Source organism: Astyanax mexicanus, chromosome 11, assembly GCF_023375975.1.
Source record: "Astyanax mexicanus isolate ESR-SI-001 chromosome 11, AstMex3_surface, whole genome shotgun sequence".
Classification (NCBI taxonomy): Eukaryota; Metazoa; Chordata; class Actinopteri; order Characiformes; family Acestrorhamphidae; genus Astyanax; species Astyanax mexicanus.
In genome coordinates, this window is record NC_064418.1 from 28846218 (window position 1) to 28866250 (window position 20033).

Here is a 20033-nt window from a genome sequence, read left to right on the forward strand (position 1 = left end):
TCATTGAATGAATGGGAACGGCGACACGGCGTCCATCTTTTTTACAGTCTCTGGTTTATACCTCAAGAGTTTAGCTGAGCACAATTGTACTGATATTACTGTCGGGTCTCAGAGGTCATGTTCTTTTAGATAAAGAAATTTTGATTTGAATCCAAAATTAAAAATTAAATCAAGTTATATTGTTTTTTGATAATGATATAAATATTAGACTCATCGATATGGCAATTAAAGGTTTCCCCCTAATATTGTTAGGTCTATTATATGCCAATTATTGGTGCTTGTTCTGTTATATATGCAAAAATATATGTGGAACTTCGGCCAATATTAATGGTAAGCTGATCTGTTGGTCATACTTTATTCATAGTTTACTCACAGATACCTTCACTACCGTACCCTAGCTGTTTTTTTTTCACTTTTACTTTTTGACAGACAACCTCTAGAAAATATTTATTTACCAAAATGTACAAAGAGTAACTATTAAATACATTTTTAAAGGACTAAATGCCATAATTAGACAGATTTTCCCTAGTAAATAACACTATTAGAAACCTTATCAATTCCAACCCTGCTCTAATACGCTCCCTATAACTCAGGAAGGATTTGTTAATCAGCTGATTTCCTTGAATAGGTGTGTTAGAAGTAGGGTTAACTCTAAAACACAGGTCTTTATATCTGGCTCTTGAATCCAGTTTTTGTTCTTTTGGTAGACACTACATAGCCAATTCATTCCATAAGAATGTGATAAAAAAAAATCCAGTATTGGAAACTAGATTTAATGCCCTGTGCTTTAAAATGTGCAAGGAAGGGTTGGGAACCCCTGGCACTGCCCATCCCTGCATGTACGTGTTGATGTTCGATAAAAAAAAAAAAAAGGCAAATTTGAATGCAAATGATGTGTGTGTAAGTGTGTGTGTGTGTGTGTGTGTTTTGTTGAGAAATGAGGCTATCATTATGAATTCGGGGTGAAATTTACTCAAAAATTTTGTCAAAAACACATTTCTAAGTTGATGAAACAACATCAAACATGATCACGTGTGCAACTGATAAAGGAGACAGAGTGTCAAAACATGTCAGTGTGTGGATTAAGGGCACTCCGTTGTGTTTGGTTCTCATGGTGAAAAAGCAAACCCGTGCTACAGAACATCGCATGTTTACATCGTCACTAACTGCGCTCGACCAAAGGCAGCCAACCCACAGCTGAGCTGTTACATGCTTCCACGGGCATGCGAGAATCAACTGGGAAAACGACCCAAGCAGCATTCCTCAGTAGTCCACTGTCACAGCTGCTCTCGAGCCCTCAAGGTACTAACAGAAGAAACTGTACTGGTGACTGTAATGGTGCAAAAACCAGTATAAACCAGTGGTAAGAAACCTGAGGACATCTTACAAAAATATTGCAGCATGAAATGTTGATTTTGCCATATCAACACTATCAATCTAATACCCATATGTTGTGACAGTTGTGCAGAGTGCTTTGACTCTGGTCAGTTTTTGAGCCAATTATTATTGGTTATTAGTAATGTGATAAAATATTGATATATTGAATTATCCAAAAAATGTTTTGCAATAGTGTATCAATTTTCAGAAACACAGTACTGTTTTTTTAATGATTAGTTTACATGGCAAGATTGGTGTCAGATAGTGGTTCATTTTGTAGTGTGTTTAAACCATGCCCACTGACTGCATAGAAAATAAACTTTACTTATGCATTTTTTTTGCAAGATTCTTGCTAATACACGGCTCTGTCATCCATAGTAAGTGGATGTTTGTTACAGAAACAGCAGAGAAAAGGTTGAAATATACTTAATCCCACACTCAGCTCTACCTGCAAGCCTCAGTCTCCAGACTACACATAACAAGTCACTGCACACGGCACCTCCAGGAAGTCAATCACCGGAATATTGAACACACCTGTCCACACCCATATAAATACACCCTCACTATATACATACACATACACTACATATTGATTGTTTATCCTCGTACAACACATTTTTCCCTACCTGTGTTAGCTTTCTCGTATACGACCTTGTTTTTGTATTTACCGACCCTTATTCTTGCCTGACCTCTGATATTACCTTGCCTGTGTATGACCCTTGGACTGTTTCTCTTGTATGGTATGTGTTGACCTTCCGACTACTCCACTGTCTAGATCTTTATTAAATAAAGTATATTTTTGGGTACAGGTGTGTAACAATAATCACAACATGATCATAAACACTAATTTACAACTCATACAGTATAAAGTTATCCACAGAGTACACTATACCACACACAAAATGTATAAAATGGCATTCACAAACTAACCAATTTGTACACACAGCAATTAAAACACAGTCGATAATTTAAGCCCCGCATCAACCGCTAATACAACACCAGAAAACAATAAAATAATCTTGATGTTGCTGATCATCGCCAAGAAAATCATCCTCGTTAATTTGAAAACAAAAAATAACATTAACATCAATCACTGGAAAAATCTATTAACAGACCATTTCCCTCTAGACACAGACTCAGAACCCACCAAAAACACTGATTCAAACCCAATTTGAACCCAATCTAATTCAAACATTAAAATAAATCACAATAATCCAACACAATATAAACCGTAGCAAAATCATCAGTTAAAATTGCACATAAATTCATGTTTTCTATTTAGCTATATTTTGGTATATATGTATTTACATATGAATGTTTCTGTTTCTTTCCTATTTTTTTTCCTCTTTGTTTCTGTGTTTGTTTGTTTTTTTTTTGTTCTCCCCTTGTATCCCCTTCTGCATGTCCCTTCTTCTAACCCTGAACCTTTACTGCTTATAAAATATATATTAAATATATATATAAATTAAACAAATAAATAAATAACCAATAAAGTATTAATAGTCCTCCGAAGAGGGGGGTGGTGGCGGGGCGTAAAAAAAATAAAAATAAAAATAATAAATAAATAAATAAAGTATATTTTGATTTGCATTTGCATGGGTCTGAATCCTGTCCCGCCATAACAATGTTTAATATCTTGATATGTTTAAGATAATTGATGATATATGATAAGATATAATACAAAACTTAACAAAGTATTATATTAAAGCGTCAGTATTTCTTTTTAGCAGTAAAAACATGAAATGTGGCATACTGTGTATTTGACAGCGATGTAACTGTGTTTCTTTTCGTTTCCTTTTCTTTCTTTTTTTCTTTTTCTTTTTTTTTTACAGACAACCTAGGGAAATCATCCACTGTATGCCAGAAGTTACAAAAAATGACTGTGACAAACCTTTTTAGTGGACTACCTTTACTAATTGGACAGATTTTCCCCTGTCATTAACATTATTAGAGGCCTTAATAATACATTGTGCAGATTAACCCAGTGGTCCCCAAACCTCCTCTAATATGCTCCCTATAACTCAGAACGAGTTTGTTTAAGGGGTGGTGAAATAAAGTCTTAATGCTGCTTCTTCACTTATTGCTGTGTTTTTCATAGCATCATTTGCCCAAGACTGTACTCTTTTAAAGTATCAACCCCCCATAAATTAAGCCAAACTGACCAAATCACGCAAACTCACAAACTGACCAAATCTTTTTATGAAATGGTTCCAAATGTACTATTATTTATGTATATAATATACTGCCTAGTCCTACTTATTCTATGGTAATGTTTCTCATCTCAATCCTTGGGGCTCACCATACTGTTCCAGCATTGTGTCTTAGAACAGATCTAGGAAAGAGCAAGAACCAAGAACCAAGAAAAATGTGGGTTTGATAAATTGTTCAATGTTATCACAAAACCAATCACTTCATTTGATCTTCTATACTTTACACAGTGTCCTCTAATATAAAGTAATATAAAGTATCAGCTTACACAGTATCAAAACCACATACCAATCATTCCAGTACTTTCTATTACACAATATTATTTGTGTGCTTCTATTACACAATACTCTGTATTTTTAAGTGTAACACCCATTCTCAGTATCTATAGAACATCACCAAGCCCTGACAGACAATTCACCAATATCACCCTTGACAAAAGATGGGAAGGGCTGCGGGCGAAAGGTCCACACCTCCATTTGGAATATATTTCTTTGTAGTCACATATTCATAAACACTGAACGAGAGGGTGTGTGCATGTACATGCATACCTGAGCAATTAAGGCCTTCTAGTTCAGCTCAGAAACGTTCAGCTGCTAAAGAATGTTCCCCTGTTAATACAAACAAATGCCACTCATGACCTTCGTCCCTTGCATAAATCATATTATACCAAAACGTGAAACAAGCTCACTCAATCTCAGCTCAAAGTTTTTTTTTAAATGGGGAATCATCTGAAGTGGATAACACGTTCCTAAGGGAAGGTTTCAGTCTACTCAGCTTCATCAGCTGCTACCATCCATATCCGTAAAGTGACACTGGCTCTTGGGCCTTCCGATGAGCCGGTCAACACACGCACAAACACCACCCTTGTGTTCCTGATTATGGTGTGGCCCATTCACACAGAGAAGAGTTTATTGACGTGTTATTCATTATAATCGTGCCTTTCACTATTGTGTAACACAACTACATCAGTGCTAGTGATGGCGACGGCCATCCACCCAAAGAGCAAACACTGTATTTGTGGCGGTATCTGCCCTTCCTTTCACATTTCGCATGCAGTCCTAATAGTGAAACCACACAAAGCTATTTAAATATCAAATGAATGTAAAGTTCAGGCCCAGCACAAAGACACACTGTGACTCCCAGACAAATAATACAGCACCAGCAAACGCTTTCAGTGCTGAAGTCAAGGCCATAAACACATCTACTGCTCTGTAATAAGAGTCTGTGCTGTTGAGCTATTGTTGAAATATAATTGTAGGTGTAGGTGTGAAGAAAAGTGATGTAATCGTAAGTACTGTACATTTTGTACCCTTCATCTTCCAGATAAAAACAACTGAAAAAAAGTGTAACAAATTCTTCTATTCACTGATTTTGACTTTAAAATCAACTGATGCAAGCTACTCATAGTCTTGTTCTTATTATTTATTAATGTACATATACAGTAAAATGTTTCTGTTTAATAAGGGGATGTAAAAAATATTGATATCATATTGTGAGATATTGTTGATAACAATGTTGTATAATTTTTACATGTAATTCATGTGGTTCATTGGGTTGTGAGTGGTCCAGCAGGCTAAGCGCTGCCTATGCACTATGATCAGGAGATCGCCGGTTCGAATCCTGTTTATGTAGCTTGTCATCAGCTACAAAGGGTGATGTCGATCAGCACAAGGGTGTATCTGTGGTGGCTGATGTATCAGAACAGAGTTGCTGCGCTTTCATCCGAGCGCACTGTGATGCTACTCGGCAATGCTGCACCAGTTCTAAAAGAGACAGTGTCTGACTTCACATGTATCAGAGGAGGCATGTGCTAGTCTTCACCATTCTGGTGTTGGGAGCATCACTAGTGATAGGGGAAGTCCTAATGAATGGGTTGGGTAGTTAGCCGTGTAAATTGGGGGGAAAATATAAAAAGAAATTAAATAAAATTATAAAAAAAAAAGAAGACATTTTTTGTTGTGTTTATACCCTAAACATTATGTAGCAGTGTTGTAATCTGTAGTTAAAATCTCACTCTTAGTTCTGGTTGCATAAAATCTAAACTTTTCTATTATTTACACTGTATAAGTATCACAGTGTTTTTTTATACTATGACTAAAATATGATTTAAACAAAATTACAATATATTATCTCACTTTTTGCTTTTATTATCACTGCAATTCACTGCAATGTATCAAATCGTGACCCCTGTTTCTTGATACATATTGTATTAACAGGTTCTTGTCGATACACAGCAACAAAACAACAATTACAATATCATCATTATCTGAGTATGTACAGTATGTGCATCTATTTCTTTACTAAACTAAACTTTACAAGAGATACATACTTTACATTACTATCTTTTAATGACACTTAATAGGAGTTAATTGTCGAGCATTTCTTTATATCCATTGATAATGAAGCATTAACCTGTATGAGGAGCTATCATGTTTAAATCACCTTTTCTTGTTTTTTTTGGCCACTGAAAAGACCCTGAGGATCCTGATTAGATGAAGGCAACAACTAATCTCATGACAGTCATACCGATACTATACGTGGGTGATCACGCTTTATGCTTCAGATGAATTGATTGCAGGAGATACTGTGGGAAGAAGTTATTCTGAAAGTCCTTGCTGACTAAGATGATTTAATGGATTTAACAGCCCTGAATCATAAGAGGCTGTCTGCAGTAGATCAGAACAATAGAGCTGCTACAGCACTTCCTGCTGTAGTCCTGAAACCCACTGACCCTTCATAAGTCTGAATAACAGGACACACTTTGGTATGTGGGATTGCATGAAATCATGTAAGCATACTGAATTGCTTAGGTATAAATGGTATTATATAGTCTTATAGTTTTCATATACTGGGTCATTTACAGTGACATGGCAAAAGTCATGAGATAGTAGCAATGAAATGTAAATGAAACATGTAGTGTTACTCCGGGGACAGCTTGGGAATGCACACACCTGTGTAAGTTGTGAGGTGTTCCCTTGTGAGTGAAGCTAAAAACTGGCCAGTATACTCATGGTAAGATGATTTGAATTGAAGGAGTTGGAGTGAGGCCTGATTGTGGGTGCCAGATAGATGGGAGATCCCATTACCAAACTTTTGTAGGTATTTGTACATGTGAACAGGCAAGTTACTCTGGCATAAATAACATTAACATTCAATACAGGAGGCCCTACACACACTTGCCACCGGTCAGTGCAGTGTTTTTAGTCATGGGGCACAATACTAGTTCTTGTTTAAGACTTCAGGCATGTTAGAATATAATAGATTTTGAATTAAAAGTCCTTTAACCAACTGGAAAAAAAAAAAAAATATATATATATATATATATAAAGATTTGGTGGAAAAATACAAGGAAGCTGTAAGGGTGAGGATTTATCCTGACTCACCTGATAAAATATTTAACTGTGTAAGTTATTGCGGAAGATCTTTTATTGGAGTAAAGAATGCGATAACACTCTTTATCAAGGCGAGCATTACGTAACAAAAGGTAATGGCAATATGTAAAGCGAGCGTCTCTCAATACTACAGCAGTGAAGCGAGGGCAAGGTTCATGAAGGACTTTGCCATCACCATAACAACTGACTATAAAGTCTCTGGACTATGATTTAGTAGCAGTATGATTTGACATTCCATCAAGATATGTACGTGAAGTTCATAGTTTATGTGAAGATCTTACCGACTACATACTAAATGTACAGATTCTGTATGTTAATAATTATCATGATTGATCAGCAACAGCATCATTATATGATTAGTGCCAAGACATTTTTTGCGGTCCAAAGAAAAACGTGTTTTTTTTACATTTTTGGTGATGTTTTTGTATTTTTTAGTAGATGTCTTAGCACAGTAGCTTTTCCTTATATTGTGACAAAAGTTGCTGATGAATGGACCAATAGAAATGTTTCAAAAAATATTTTCCTTCCCCTATAAATGTGCTGTTTTGGAGATACAGGTTTTTCTTAGAGTGGCGATAAATTACTCTGTAAGGTCTACAGGCCAGGCTAAAGAATACTGACTTAAACAATATTTGCTGAACTTAATAACTGTCATTAAGTTTTAAGTCTTAACAAGAAGAGTCTGTTAACATAAATGAGCTGGTATACTGTTTAAAAACTGTAGTTTTATTTCAATGGTTTTATTTTTATTTTAGTTCCATCATTTTTTTTATAATTGTGGTGTTATTTTAGTCCTTTGTTTTTTTAATTGTGTTTATATTTTATTATTCTAAGTATTTATCTCTTTACATTTAAGCCTGTCTGCATATCCTTTTATTCTGAATTATTTCATTTTTTCTTAATTAAATCTTATATTGCTTGCTTGTTTTTATAATTTAAACTTATTTTTCAGTCTGTTTAATTTTGTATATGCTCGGCTGCATTACAAAAATGAGGGTTACCCTTAATGTATTTACCAAGTAGAAATAAAAGTTGATTGATTGATTGTTTGTTTTATTATATTCATAATAATTAATAATCATTCCAAAAAAGTGTGTGATTGCATTGTTTTGAATTGTATTGTGACTGGCCTAACAGCATAATTTCTATTCTTTTCTATTCACATCTTAAGATTCTATTTGGGTTCACACCCAATATGCCGGACCCTTTTTACAGAACAGATATAAAAAAATATCAATCTGAACAGCTGTATAACTCTACAGAGGAGGAGCCAGCACGTCTAAAAGCTATGAGCTTCTATTCTCAATGAGACACTTGCTTCCCATAGTCCAATGAAGTGTGATAAGGAATGGAGTCCTTGCTTATCTCAGGCAAGTTCCCAGCTCTTCACACTGCCTGTACGCTGTGTGACATCAGACACTAAAGCTGTGGCAGACCTTTTTTGGGCCTTCAGTATTAAAGATGTTGTTTTAGGTCTTCTCTGAGCAAGCAACACTGAGCAACATTGCAAAGCACACAGTAAACATGTATCCATTTTTCACATGAAAGAGCTCTTAGTCAAACAAGTTCAAAAAACATTAATGCACGCTATGTACACCAAAAAATCCAGTAATTATCTATGGTGGTTTAAGGTGGATCAACCAAACAGCTGCAGCACAAGCTTAGAAGCATCCTAGATAACCATATACTTGGTCCTTTGTAAATAAAGCCCTAAAGTAAAAACCCTTAAAAACGCTAAAAACAACAAAAAGAAACGTTGTTTACAAGGCATAAACACAAGCATGCTTCTGCAAGTCATGTAAAGCTACACCAGAAGCACATGCACAGAATATAACACACAAGCTAAAAAAAGACCCTGCCAGTAATCATGCCTCTATCCCACCCCATCCACTATCAAAAACTGACCTTTAGTGTCTATAATTAGAAGCAATACACTGTGTGCAGTGACGAATGCCTGACAGTGGACAGACCACAAACACACACACACACACACACACACACAGACACAAACACACACCACAGGGAGCAGTTAAACTCAGTCGATCAGTGAGGTTGCTATGGCTAGGAGGGTGTGGCATGGTTACAGTCATACAGCAAAACTGGCTTTGTTGAACTACAGCTCACAGTTTACACTGATGTTAAACAGCTGAAGAAAGTGTGCACAAAACAGCCAGCACACCCATGTAGACAAAGTAAAAACGACTACGAAGATAATTATTTGTCAATTGTGATGTCATGTTTTGGCTTAGATGACAACAAAACAACAACTTATTAGCTAGGCCTGTAACAATAATGAAATGATCAATATATTGTACAATATATTGACATTAAATTACTGTTTTTTTGCTGAACTCAATATTGTCTATTGTGTTTACTTATAAAACAAATTAACATGAATGAACCAGTGCGTCAACATTTTGTTTGAAAATAATTTATTGTATTTTTATGTTTTCTTTATTTAAGATATAAAGCCATTTCAATATTCCAATTCCAATGATAAACATAGAGCTGGGCGATATATAAGAATTATTGATTTTATACGAATTATTAATATATTTTCCTACAAGACATAAGAAGACACAATATCGCTTATATCGATATAAACTAAATGTTGCGTTTGAAATGCTGCTAGAACTGCTTGACTACTGAAGTGAAGGAACTGAAGGATAAAAGTGTCTGTATACAAGCTGAAATATGTAGCTTTTCTTAGAAATGTCTTGTTGTTTTACCTTATGGTATGAAAAAAATATGAGATATACATCATATATCGCCATTCAGCAAAACAAATATTGAAATATATATCCTTTATTGCCATCCAGCAAAATTATTTTCAAATATTATTTTTGCTCCATATTGCCCAGCCCTATTATAAGTACTGTACATTGAACAAGGAATGTGTAACTGCATTATTATGCTGCTGTAACATTATGAATGTTATGTATATAGATACATATTTAAACATACATTTATATATATTCAAAAGACCCAATACAATAGCTATGGGGCACCTTGGTCAAACAAATCAGCTCATGAAAGACACACTCAGTGAACTGCTGAAAGCGCAGGTGCTGCTTTTGATTCGTCACATTGAACATGTCAGAGCGGGATGGGCAACGATCAAAAAGACACACCTGTTCAAAACTGAACAGGTTGTTCAGCATGCCATGTCTGTTTCACCCAGCCTTATGTAAGAGGAAAATTAAAAACACGAGAGCTTGAGCAGCATGAAAAATTGCCCACAAACACACAGAAAACTAAATGATATGATATTTGAGGGAGTTAACTTTATTTTTAAGTTTATCAAGTGAACTCATTTCAGATTTGTATCTGACATTTAGTTTCTGACTAGTTATCTGTCACTTCTGTTGCATTAGTGCTTTATGATCACTGTAAAAGCTCTCTCTTACTACTGCTTACTGGTACTGCTATCATTTTCAAACTAAATGAGGCTAATTATGGAATCAGAAGGTTTGAATTCAAAAAGCTCAAGTGACAAACATTGCAAAACCTCCTACTCAAGCTTTCTAAATGGACAAGACCTCCCGCTGTGGGGTCGTATATTTGATAATGGGTTCAGTTAAATATAAACCAAGGGTCAGTAGCACCAGATCACTTTACACAGGCGTGTAGGCTCTGTGGGCTATCTGTCAAATTCACCATGCCTTAAGCCACAAACAGCATTCAAGCACGTTTCTACACTGTGTGACAGAAGATTTCACCTTACTTGTTTTCCAACTTACTTGACAGTAACACGTGTGGACAAGTCCTGCAGGTCCCCTGGATGGAAGAGCTGGGCTTCTTTAAGTCCTAGCTTGCCACAAGCCTTGAGGAAGATGTTGACGTTGTCCTGTTGGCAGAGAATATGTGACCACCAATTGAGTCAGACTGCACTCATACAGGAATTCTTTGGGCACACAGTCCAGAAATCATTGCAACCAAAGTTCAGACCTCCTGTGAGCTCAGAGGGGGTGGAGAGGAAGTGCTTCAGGTGGCAAATAAAGTGACACTGCAGCGGGAGGGGTGGAGCTCTGGTGAAGCTTTGCTTAAGTTGTGACTGATCAGTCCCTCTACCTGTGACAGTGGGAGTTCACCACTGGGGGTGGAGCTAAGAGTCCCCTCCCTCTAGACATAGATCTAGCCAGGCAGATAGTCAAATAAGCTCTGCTAGCTGCCCTGCCCCCTTTCAAACACACACACACACACACAAACTCCAGTGTACTCTCTCTCTCTCTCTCTCCTTCTCACACCCAGAAACTGTCACTCACTGTGCCTCGCTGCAGCATACCTGCGGGAACGGCAGGGGGTGGATTATTTTGGAGACATGTGGTTGCTACGACGCAGAGGACGGATGACTGAAACTTCAAACTATTTCGCCCCCAAGCAATTGTTCTGAACGTGTGGAGAGTTTAATGTTTTAAAGAAATTTCCGTTCCACCACCGCGTGCTTGATTACACATCCTGTATTTTAACACACTGCATCAGGCCACTCACAGTTTTACACACGAAACCCTGGTTCGTCTTCTTTCAGTTTGTTTTGATCCAGCATCTGTGTATCACATGGAAGCTGTGCTGCTAGCCAATCCTTCCCAGGCTGTGTCTATGGTTTTAACATGGTCTGAAATAATCATGGGGTGCTCTGCTCTATATTTATACAGCAACATGCTTATTAACCGATGGCAATGAACGCAGAGTTAACCTTTTAAATCCGACTATACTTACTCATCAACAAATAGCGCTGTTTTAAAATACTGTAAAAACTATTACCATCTGCTGTCCTGGAACAAAGGTCCTGCCCTGAAACAGCAGGCAAGGGTCACTGTCCTTCACCCTTAACTAAGAGCACTAGTTAATGGGAAAGAATAATGTTCTGTGCTTTGTGAAGGACACACACATTTTTTTTTCCAGAATTTTAAAGCAACAGCCTGAAGGTTTTTGGGATTTGAAAGTACTAGGACACTACAATAATACCATGAATTAGAATATTGTGTCCCCTGCTTTAATTGTGAACCATTTTTGTTACACACCTCAGACAATAGTGTATGATATAGATAAGAAATCCAACGGGCCCTATCATATGTCCTGCGCAAGGCATTGCTCAATGCTATCTTACAACCCATCAACAGTCTTTTTTTTAAGCCTTGCGCACGTCGTTAAAATTACGCTATCAAGTTTAGGAATATAAATGCTAATGGGCATGGTGGTCTGGAAGTGACGTGTGTTCAGGTAAATTTCTGGTGTGTTTCTATCTTGGCAGCAGGAAAAACAGGTGCGCTACTGACTGATTAAAACCCTGACAACAGTTAACAGTTAGTCAGCCGCACAACCATGTCTGGATCACGGTGTGCACTGCTCACCCCAAGCAAAATACCATATACCATCTCTTCTTTACCACAGCAAAAACACACCTCCCCTTCAACAATCAACTATAAAATATGCTTAAAAATGTGCACAGTAACTATGTTATTATTAGTTATATTTATTTAAAACAAAGCTATCTATCCAGCTCACTATTTTGCGCAGAAACGAGAGAGAGAGAGAGAGAGAGAAACAGAGAAACAGAAAAATAGACAGAGAGAAACCAAACAAAGCTCTTTGACTGGGTCGGAGCTGGAAGTCTGAACCGGAGTGTTACTGCTGTACACCGTAAGAGCACGCTGTTCAATCCTTCAGCCAGAAAACAAATCGGGTGGGGGTGTGGCAGATTACAGCGGAAGTAGGGGCAAACTTATTGCCTTAATTAACTTGCGTTAAAAAAATAGTAACACGTTACTAATTCTAAATTAACAGCCTGCATTAATGCTTTAACGTTGACAGCCCTAACTAATTAATTAATTAAAGTCTCATCCAGCGCTCTAAAATGCCGCTTGCTGCTGGAGGTCAGTTTCTTCTGATGAGACCCACAAAGCACAGCGCACTTATGAAAAGAATGTGCCAGAGCATTTGAATCTTAAAGGTAATGACTGCTGAACAGCACACTAATTGGTTTATTTCACAATATGCCTAAAGCACACCCATGAATAATTAAGAGAATTGGTACATGCCTTTTGTGAGTTTACTAATTCTATTTTTTGGGCCCTCAGGATACCAAAAACACAAGACACCCCTCTAAATCAATCAATCTGCGCTACGCTTTTGAATAGCCCGATATCAATGTTAAACACACAAAAACAGACGGTAAATTATTTATCCGTAACATTTTCTTTGCACTTGGCTTTTCTGCGCTCATTTTTCCCAGATTAAGAAGTAGTTTGGTAAGTGCATTCACTGTGGACTACCTTGCTCTGCCTCACTCTGCCTCCAGCCTCCACAGTGTGATGATCTATGAGTTTGCTGTTATTCACAATGTAATGTAAGTAGTGTAATGTACGGAGAATAGCTTATGCCATGGGGCCTACAGTGGACAATTTCTACTTAAGGTATTTTTATCTCAGGCAATAGCAATAAAAATACAATGTATCGTACAGCCCCACCTCAAATGCTTGAAAATAAAGTTTGACAAACAAAGTTTGTACTCTTTTAGCCACCCTCTTTGTCACCTGCTTACAGATCAAGTAAGTAAGCCAGTGCATACTACAGTCATGAGGGAAACAGGTACAAATGCACTAACGCCAATAGACGTGTTACCTAGACCATGCATGCTTTATGCATTCCTTTCTTTTCTGATTGCTAATAAGTGTTGCAAAATAATTCCGTGATGCCACTCCTAAACTGGACAATCCAGTACCAATGAAAAGGAAGGATTTTATTAGTGGAAATATGGCATCCGTTAACAATTTGCATAACTGAGTCCCATGTTTAGGCCTGACTCTTCACACACAGCCGTCCCTTTTAATCAACTCCAGCAGCCCTAACATCTGAAACCAAAACCAGTCCTGCTATGTTCAGAATTAATACTCAGCCCCAAATCATGCAGAGATAATGACACAGAAAGTATCTCACGCTGACTTTGTAGTCAGTTCACATAATCCTGTCAAAAATGCTGGGCCCATCCAACAATTATAATCCACCCCACATAACTCGCAAGCCTCTCCTCAAGAATGTCAGCCACTTAAGAGTCATTATTCAGTGGCCATCTACTCTAAATGTAAATAACCATAGCCTGCTTAAGAACCATAGATTAGTGTGAAGATTTCAATGATGTTATATAATGAATATATATAAATATATATGTATTTACACAGTGCACTGTTCATGTATGTGTGCATATATCTACAGTACCAGTCAAAAGTTTGAATATTTGTATTTACCTCATTGTAAATGAATACTGAAGTCATCCAGACTATGAAGGAACACCTAGGGAATATTATAGCAAATCTATGCTATGCTCTGCTCTAATCTGGGAACCTGTTAACTAGCAGTTTCTGAGGCTGGTAACTCTGATAAACTAACCCTGTGCAACAGAGGTAGCTCTTGGTCTTCCTTTTTTGGGGCGGTCCTGAAGAGAGCCAGTTTCATCAGTATGTTTTTGATGGACATTGCAACTGCACTTGAGGATACTTGAGGATAAATTCTTGAAATTTTTCAGGTGGACTGAACTCCTTTTCTTAAAGATTTTTCTTTAATTAACCGAAAGGGATTATAAGGGGCACAAACCGTGAACGTCTATTTTCATACACAAGGTGCTCTGGGTTATAAAACGCATTATGTGAAATGAGTAAGGAACAGGGTTGTTGCCATGGTTTCCTTCTAATTCAGCAGGTCTCGCCGCTGGGTGGCGCGACCTGTAAAGCCAAGCTTAGCTAAGTTAAATAAACAAAACTGTAATTCTTTAAAAACAAAAGAGCGCTGGATATTAATCTACACAGAGAACTGTTTATTTGGGAGAGTAAAGCGCTTCTGTTTTATTTACAGTAAGCTTAGATATGCAGATTTCCACTAAGGCTAGGCATGGTTAGCGACTAATGCTGCCCAACAGAGCTACACTGAGAAGCCCTGAGTGTTCCGGTAAGCCAGTGTGATATTAGCTAGCGGTTCGTTCCACATAGCTTGTTTTAACACAGTAAGCAAGCGCAGAGACTACAGGCTAATAATACTTAACTTTGAACTGCAGAAGAGCTAGCGCTTAGCTGGTAATGCTAATGCTGCTCCAGCAGTGCTAGCCGGGGTTAGCAGCAGGCTACAGGCCAATACTACTCCCCTTTGAACGGCAAACGAGCTAGCGCTTAGTGCGGTTAGTGGCTAATGCTAATACTGCTCCAGTCTCAACTCTGAGTGCTGGAGAACTAAACTAAAACTTCTGTATAGCTCTGCACTTCAGCGGAGTAGCTTTACTACTCCTTACAACCTATCTGGTAGAATTCATATATAAGGTGCACCGGATTATGAGACGAACTGACGATTTTTGGAAAAAAGAAATTTAAGTGTGTCTTACAGTGCAAAAAATATGCCATAATAAATAGAGCTTTTCACTGTATTCGCCAACTGTACCTCTTCACAACTTTACAGCTGATGCTCTCAAACACATTAAGAGGCAAGAAATTTAAGTGATTAATTAATTATTCACAAGTTCAGCACAGCTGTTAACTGAAAGCCATTCCAGGTGACTCTCCCTTATTAAAATGACTAATAAAATCCAGCCAAGATGTGCAAAGCTGTCATCTATGCAAGAGGTGCTACTTTAAAGAATCTAAAATATAAAACATTTATATTTAGTGTTCAATTTCTGACTAAATAATTTTTATATGTTTTTTTTCACAGTTTGGATGACTTTAGTATTAATCTACAACACAGAAAATGAAATAATAATGAAAAACCACTGAATTTAAAGTGTGTCCAAATTTTTGACTGTTATACATATATACCATATATACACATATATATATATACTGGTGTATAAAAATAATTACATATTTTAATAGGGGCTATAATTTTGTTGAATAATAATTATTGCTTGATTTTTTCCCCTTTGGAATAAACAAGATTTCAAGTTTGGTGGTCTACTAAAAAGACTTATTAAAATAATCCTTTATGCCAATTCCCTATTCCCGCTGGCGAGGTCTGGTTCAGATATAGCAACCCAGCTCAATTATAGCCTGTTTACAGACTCTGAGCCCCTGCAGTCATCCCTCAGCTCAACCTCAACGCAAAGACTATCCAGACCAAATTTTCTAATGTGGCCAAGCAGCACACCACACAAGTGTAGGTTTCCTCTCCAGATTGTTAAAAGGAGGATCAGCTATCCAATGGGACAGGGAGGAAAACCACAGCTCTGAGGTCTGATGGAACATAAGGAGCTCAGCTATGGAAAACTGATCTACGGACAAAATGAAACTAAACAGAGGATACACTGGAGGAACCGTTAGCCAAAGTCAGTAAATAGTCCAGTAAACCACAGAGCTCCACTCTGTTCCTAATGAGCCTTGGTTTTACCAGATTTAAAGCCTGTGTGTTTGGATGTATTAATGTATATCAATGGTAAACTGACAGAACAATAATGATTTCTGACAAAAATACATTTCCGCAGTTATAATCATAGCTGCACAGATCTCACAGTGTTCCTCCACACGTTTCAGCTCTAATTCAGTGCTCCCAACACAGAGATGTTTGACAGCAACTTTACGACAGCAAAAATATCTTCCAAACTGGGACTGTTTTGAAATGTTTTCTTTAGCATGCCGTTACAAGAACATTGCCATTTCAGTTCTCAGTTGAAAGTTTATACTCAGTAAATTTCAGGTTTGGAAACTTCGCACGGAAATACCACAGTAATGCTTGTTGGACAGGGAGCTGCATATCCAGATTTACCTTGGTAAATATCCTGCTGTTTTAAAGGGTAATGGGCACCAAATGGGCCTGCATGCTTTGCTGCACTTCAAGCCAAAATGCCACAGAACATGCAGGGCTCAACTCGAGCAACTGAGCCACTTTTATGTACTTGAGGGGAGAAGGCAGCGTAAAGTGAGTGTAACTGGAATGACATGGTCTCTTAGGACCACTTCAAAACTGTGCATGTGACTCACTGTTGCAGATAAAATGTGCATGCTGTCTTTAGAGATATTAAAGGTGTCTTTCTGCTAAAATCCACTTTTTCTTGTTCTTTGTGAAATACTACAGGTCTCTTTGAGTTGTATGGATGCTGCACATGAAACTTTTTCTCAACCCACATTGTCTGCAGTAGCTAGAAAAAGAAAATGTTCAGAAAAACGAGTCGATCGGAAAAAGCACCTGTGTCTCTGTCAACTCATAAATTAGTATTCATGGCCTTGCCCACCTTGGCTCGCGACCGCCCACAGAGCTGAAGCCAACCAGGGATCTCTTTCAGACAGGAGCTAACAGTGTTAGAAACAACATGGCAGTTCATTCCTGTCTTATTTGTGTAAATAACACATCAGTGTTTTATGCTTTACCCAGTAATTCAGAGCTAATGATCAAATGATTAGAATTTGTCTATGGAACACCACCAGCCAAACAGTTCTGTTTACACTAGATAAAAGTAAAATCCACCCCAGGGTTTTGTTCCAACTGCCTGGGTGGTTTTTTACTTTTTGGACCTGGACTATCCAACTATGTGTGTTTATCTCCAGTGGATTTCACGTTTTACAGAAACTCTAAGACCAAGTTAATTGCTGAACTGCACTTAGCAGGGCATTACACATGTTGTAAAGTAACATATGACATTGCAAAGATTAGTTATTAGTGTAAAAATGTCTTTATATTAAAACGTTTCTAACTGTTGTCCCTCTCGCTGTCACAGTTAGCCAATCAGAGGCGATATGTTTGTATGTATGAATATTCATGAGCAACAGCCTCCCCTCTCCACCGGACTAAAGCAGAGTTATACCATATCACCAGTTTTTTTTTTTTTTTTTTTTTTTTTCACAAAAAACAGCTCACATGGCATTTTTTTTCATATTAGAGACCACAAGTATACATTTTAAAATGAATAAAAAAAATTATGGAATGACACCTTTAAGTTTTAATGTTTCTTTGTTCATGGCAAAGATTAAAACATCTCACCACAGAACTGAACTGTACAGCATGCAAACAAAAAAGCAATATGTGGATGAAGACATTTCATGTGATTTTAGTGTGAAAAGGCAGATAAATCACCTTTTAGGTTAGTGGTAAAGTCATTATGAGGAACATTTTGTCTGGGTCAAGTCTGTACAGTGTGTGAAATAGGCATTTTGCCATGAAATGTAGTTCTATGGGAGTGGAGGGGTGGTTTAATCTGAACTGCCATTTTATTACTGCTGAGGAATCTTTACGACAAGTGTATTTCTAAATGAATCAGCAGATATAAAATAAAAATGCAATTAGCGTGGTACAAAATATTTACATTTTTTGGCTGTGGTAGCAGATTGTTCATAACCATGTGTTTTTTCAATCACTACGTAAAAAAAGGCTGTGTTCGGTTCTACAGACATATTATGCATTCCACATTAAAACACAATAGAAAACAGGAACTTACAAGGCCAGCAATAGGTGTGGAATGTCTGTTAACTCTCCTGATAATGCCAGGCTTGATCTTGTTAACTAGACTGAGGAGAGAGAGAGAGACAGAGAGAAAGAGAGAGAGAGAAAGAGAGAGAGAGGGAGAAAGAGAGAGAGAACAGATTTAGTGAACTTCATTATGAGCACAAACAGTAGTAAGGTGCATCTGCAAACTGTTTATGGCTTTTAATGTTTAACACATGCCTTTGTTTTATAGACTCTCACAGGGATCTGAACAAGGTAGACACACAAATATTTTGCTTCCAACATTAGATAGATAGACGGATACTATCTATGTAATTTCCCCAAATTATTACCCCTCGGGGATCAATAAAGTATCTATGTATCTGGATCCATCCATCCATCCAACCATCCAACCAACCAACCAACCAACCATCCAACCAACCAACCAACCAACCATCCATCCATCCATCCATCTCTAGATACTTTATTGATCCCAAAGGAAATTTAGCAGCCACTAGCAGTTACACAACACAGTAGAAACAAACAATAGTGGTAGTATAATAAGAGAGCAAAGTAAGAAAAATAAGACTCTAAAAAGACATTTAAAAATATATGCATGAATATATAAATACAAAAACTATACAAAGTGTGGAAGTAATCAGTTATAGAAAAAAATATTCTTCTACAGGCCATATTTTTGGAAAATTAAAATAAATGAATTTTGGTTTATGAACAATGCTCACAACTAGGGGTGTGCCATGTCATATAATCAACAATAATATTACCAACATTTTTAAATACTGTTACTGGAGAAATACAGTGAAATATTGTGATATTATTTTAGCACCATATAGGCCACAAGGGCACAACTTTTTTTTCTCTCTAAATATCTAATAGAGACAGAATATATATGTCCAGTATAATTGATTTTACTTCAATCCTGAATATCTTGAGTGCATTATTAGTATCATGACATGTTGGAATCATTAGCTCCTGTTACAACTCATTTAGTGGTGTGTCATATCATATTGTATGCAATGATATAGACAAATAGCAGATTATTTATTCAGTGCTTTGTCATATTGTCAAGAATATCATTATTGCCCAAAATATAAATATCGCAAAATATAATGTGATATTATTTTGGGCCATATCATCCTATCTTTAATTGTAGTTCTCTCTGGACAAAACAACCCTTTAACTGGTTTTGACTGGTTTAAGAAAAGCAAATCACTGGTTACATTGTTAACAATATAAAGGGTGCTGTTATAGGCTGTGAAAACACTCTAAGAGCAACTGAGAGCACCACTCACTTTCACTGTGAACACGGTGCTGAGCCTGGAATTAAAATAATATGAAAACATAATGGTGGTAGTGGATTACTAGGGGATGGTGTCAGGGGTGAAACTATAACAATATCTGATCTTTATTGTGATCAGTCTTGTTATTGTGATACACAATATTATTTTTTTTATTATATTGGGAATCTTAACTGCATGTTTCAATACAAACTTTTGGGAATCCCCTGCCCTTAATAGTTTTACGTATTCTGTGTCCAAAACCTAATCCAGCTCAGGAAGCACTGAAGGACTCAGATAAGTTAGGAATGTAGTTCTCCTTTTCTAGTTATTAATCATATGGCCTTTGCAAAAATAAACA

At 37.0% G+C, this 20033-nt stretch overlaps 1 protein-coding gene across 10 annotated transcripts in view; it reads right to left on the reverse strand.

Annotated features, from left to right (window-relative positions):
- The window catches only part of lmo7a (LIM domain 7a), a 76836-nt gene that overhangs the window by 44682 nt on the left and 12121 nt on the right, over nucleotides 1-20033 (reverse strand). For 9 of the 10 annotated variants that reach the window (XM_049485334.1, XM_049485333.1, XM_049485330.1 and 6 more), the window contains exons 4-5: nucleotides 18388-18457; nucleotides 10718-10824 (exon numbers count right to left, since the gene is read on the reverse strand). In XM_049485334.1, the coding sequence (XP_049341291.1) occupies nucleotides 10718-10824; nucleotides 18388-18457 (177 nt within the window). Of the gene's footprint in view, nucleotides 1-10701; nucleotides 10825-18387; nucleotides 18458-20033 lie in introns of those variants that run through there. The other variant, XM_049485339.1, reaches the window with a different exon arrangement.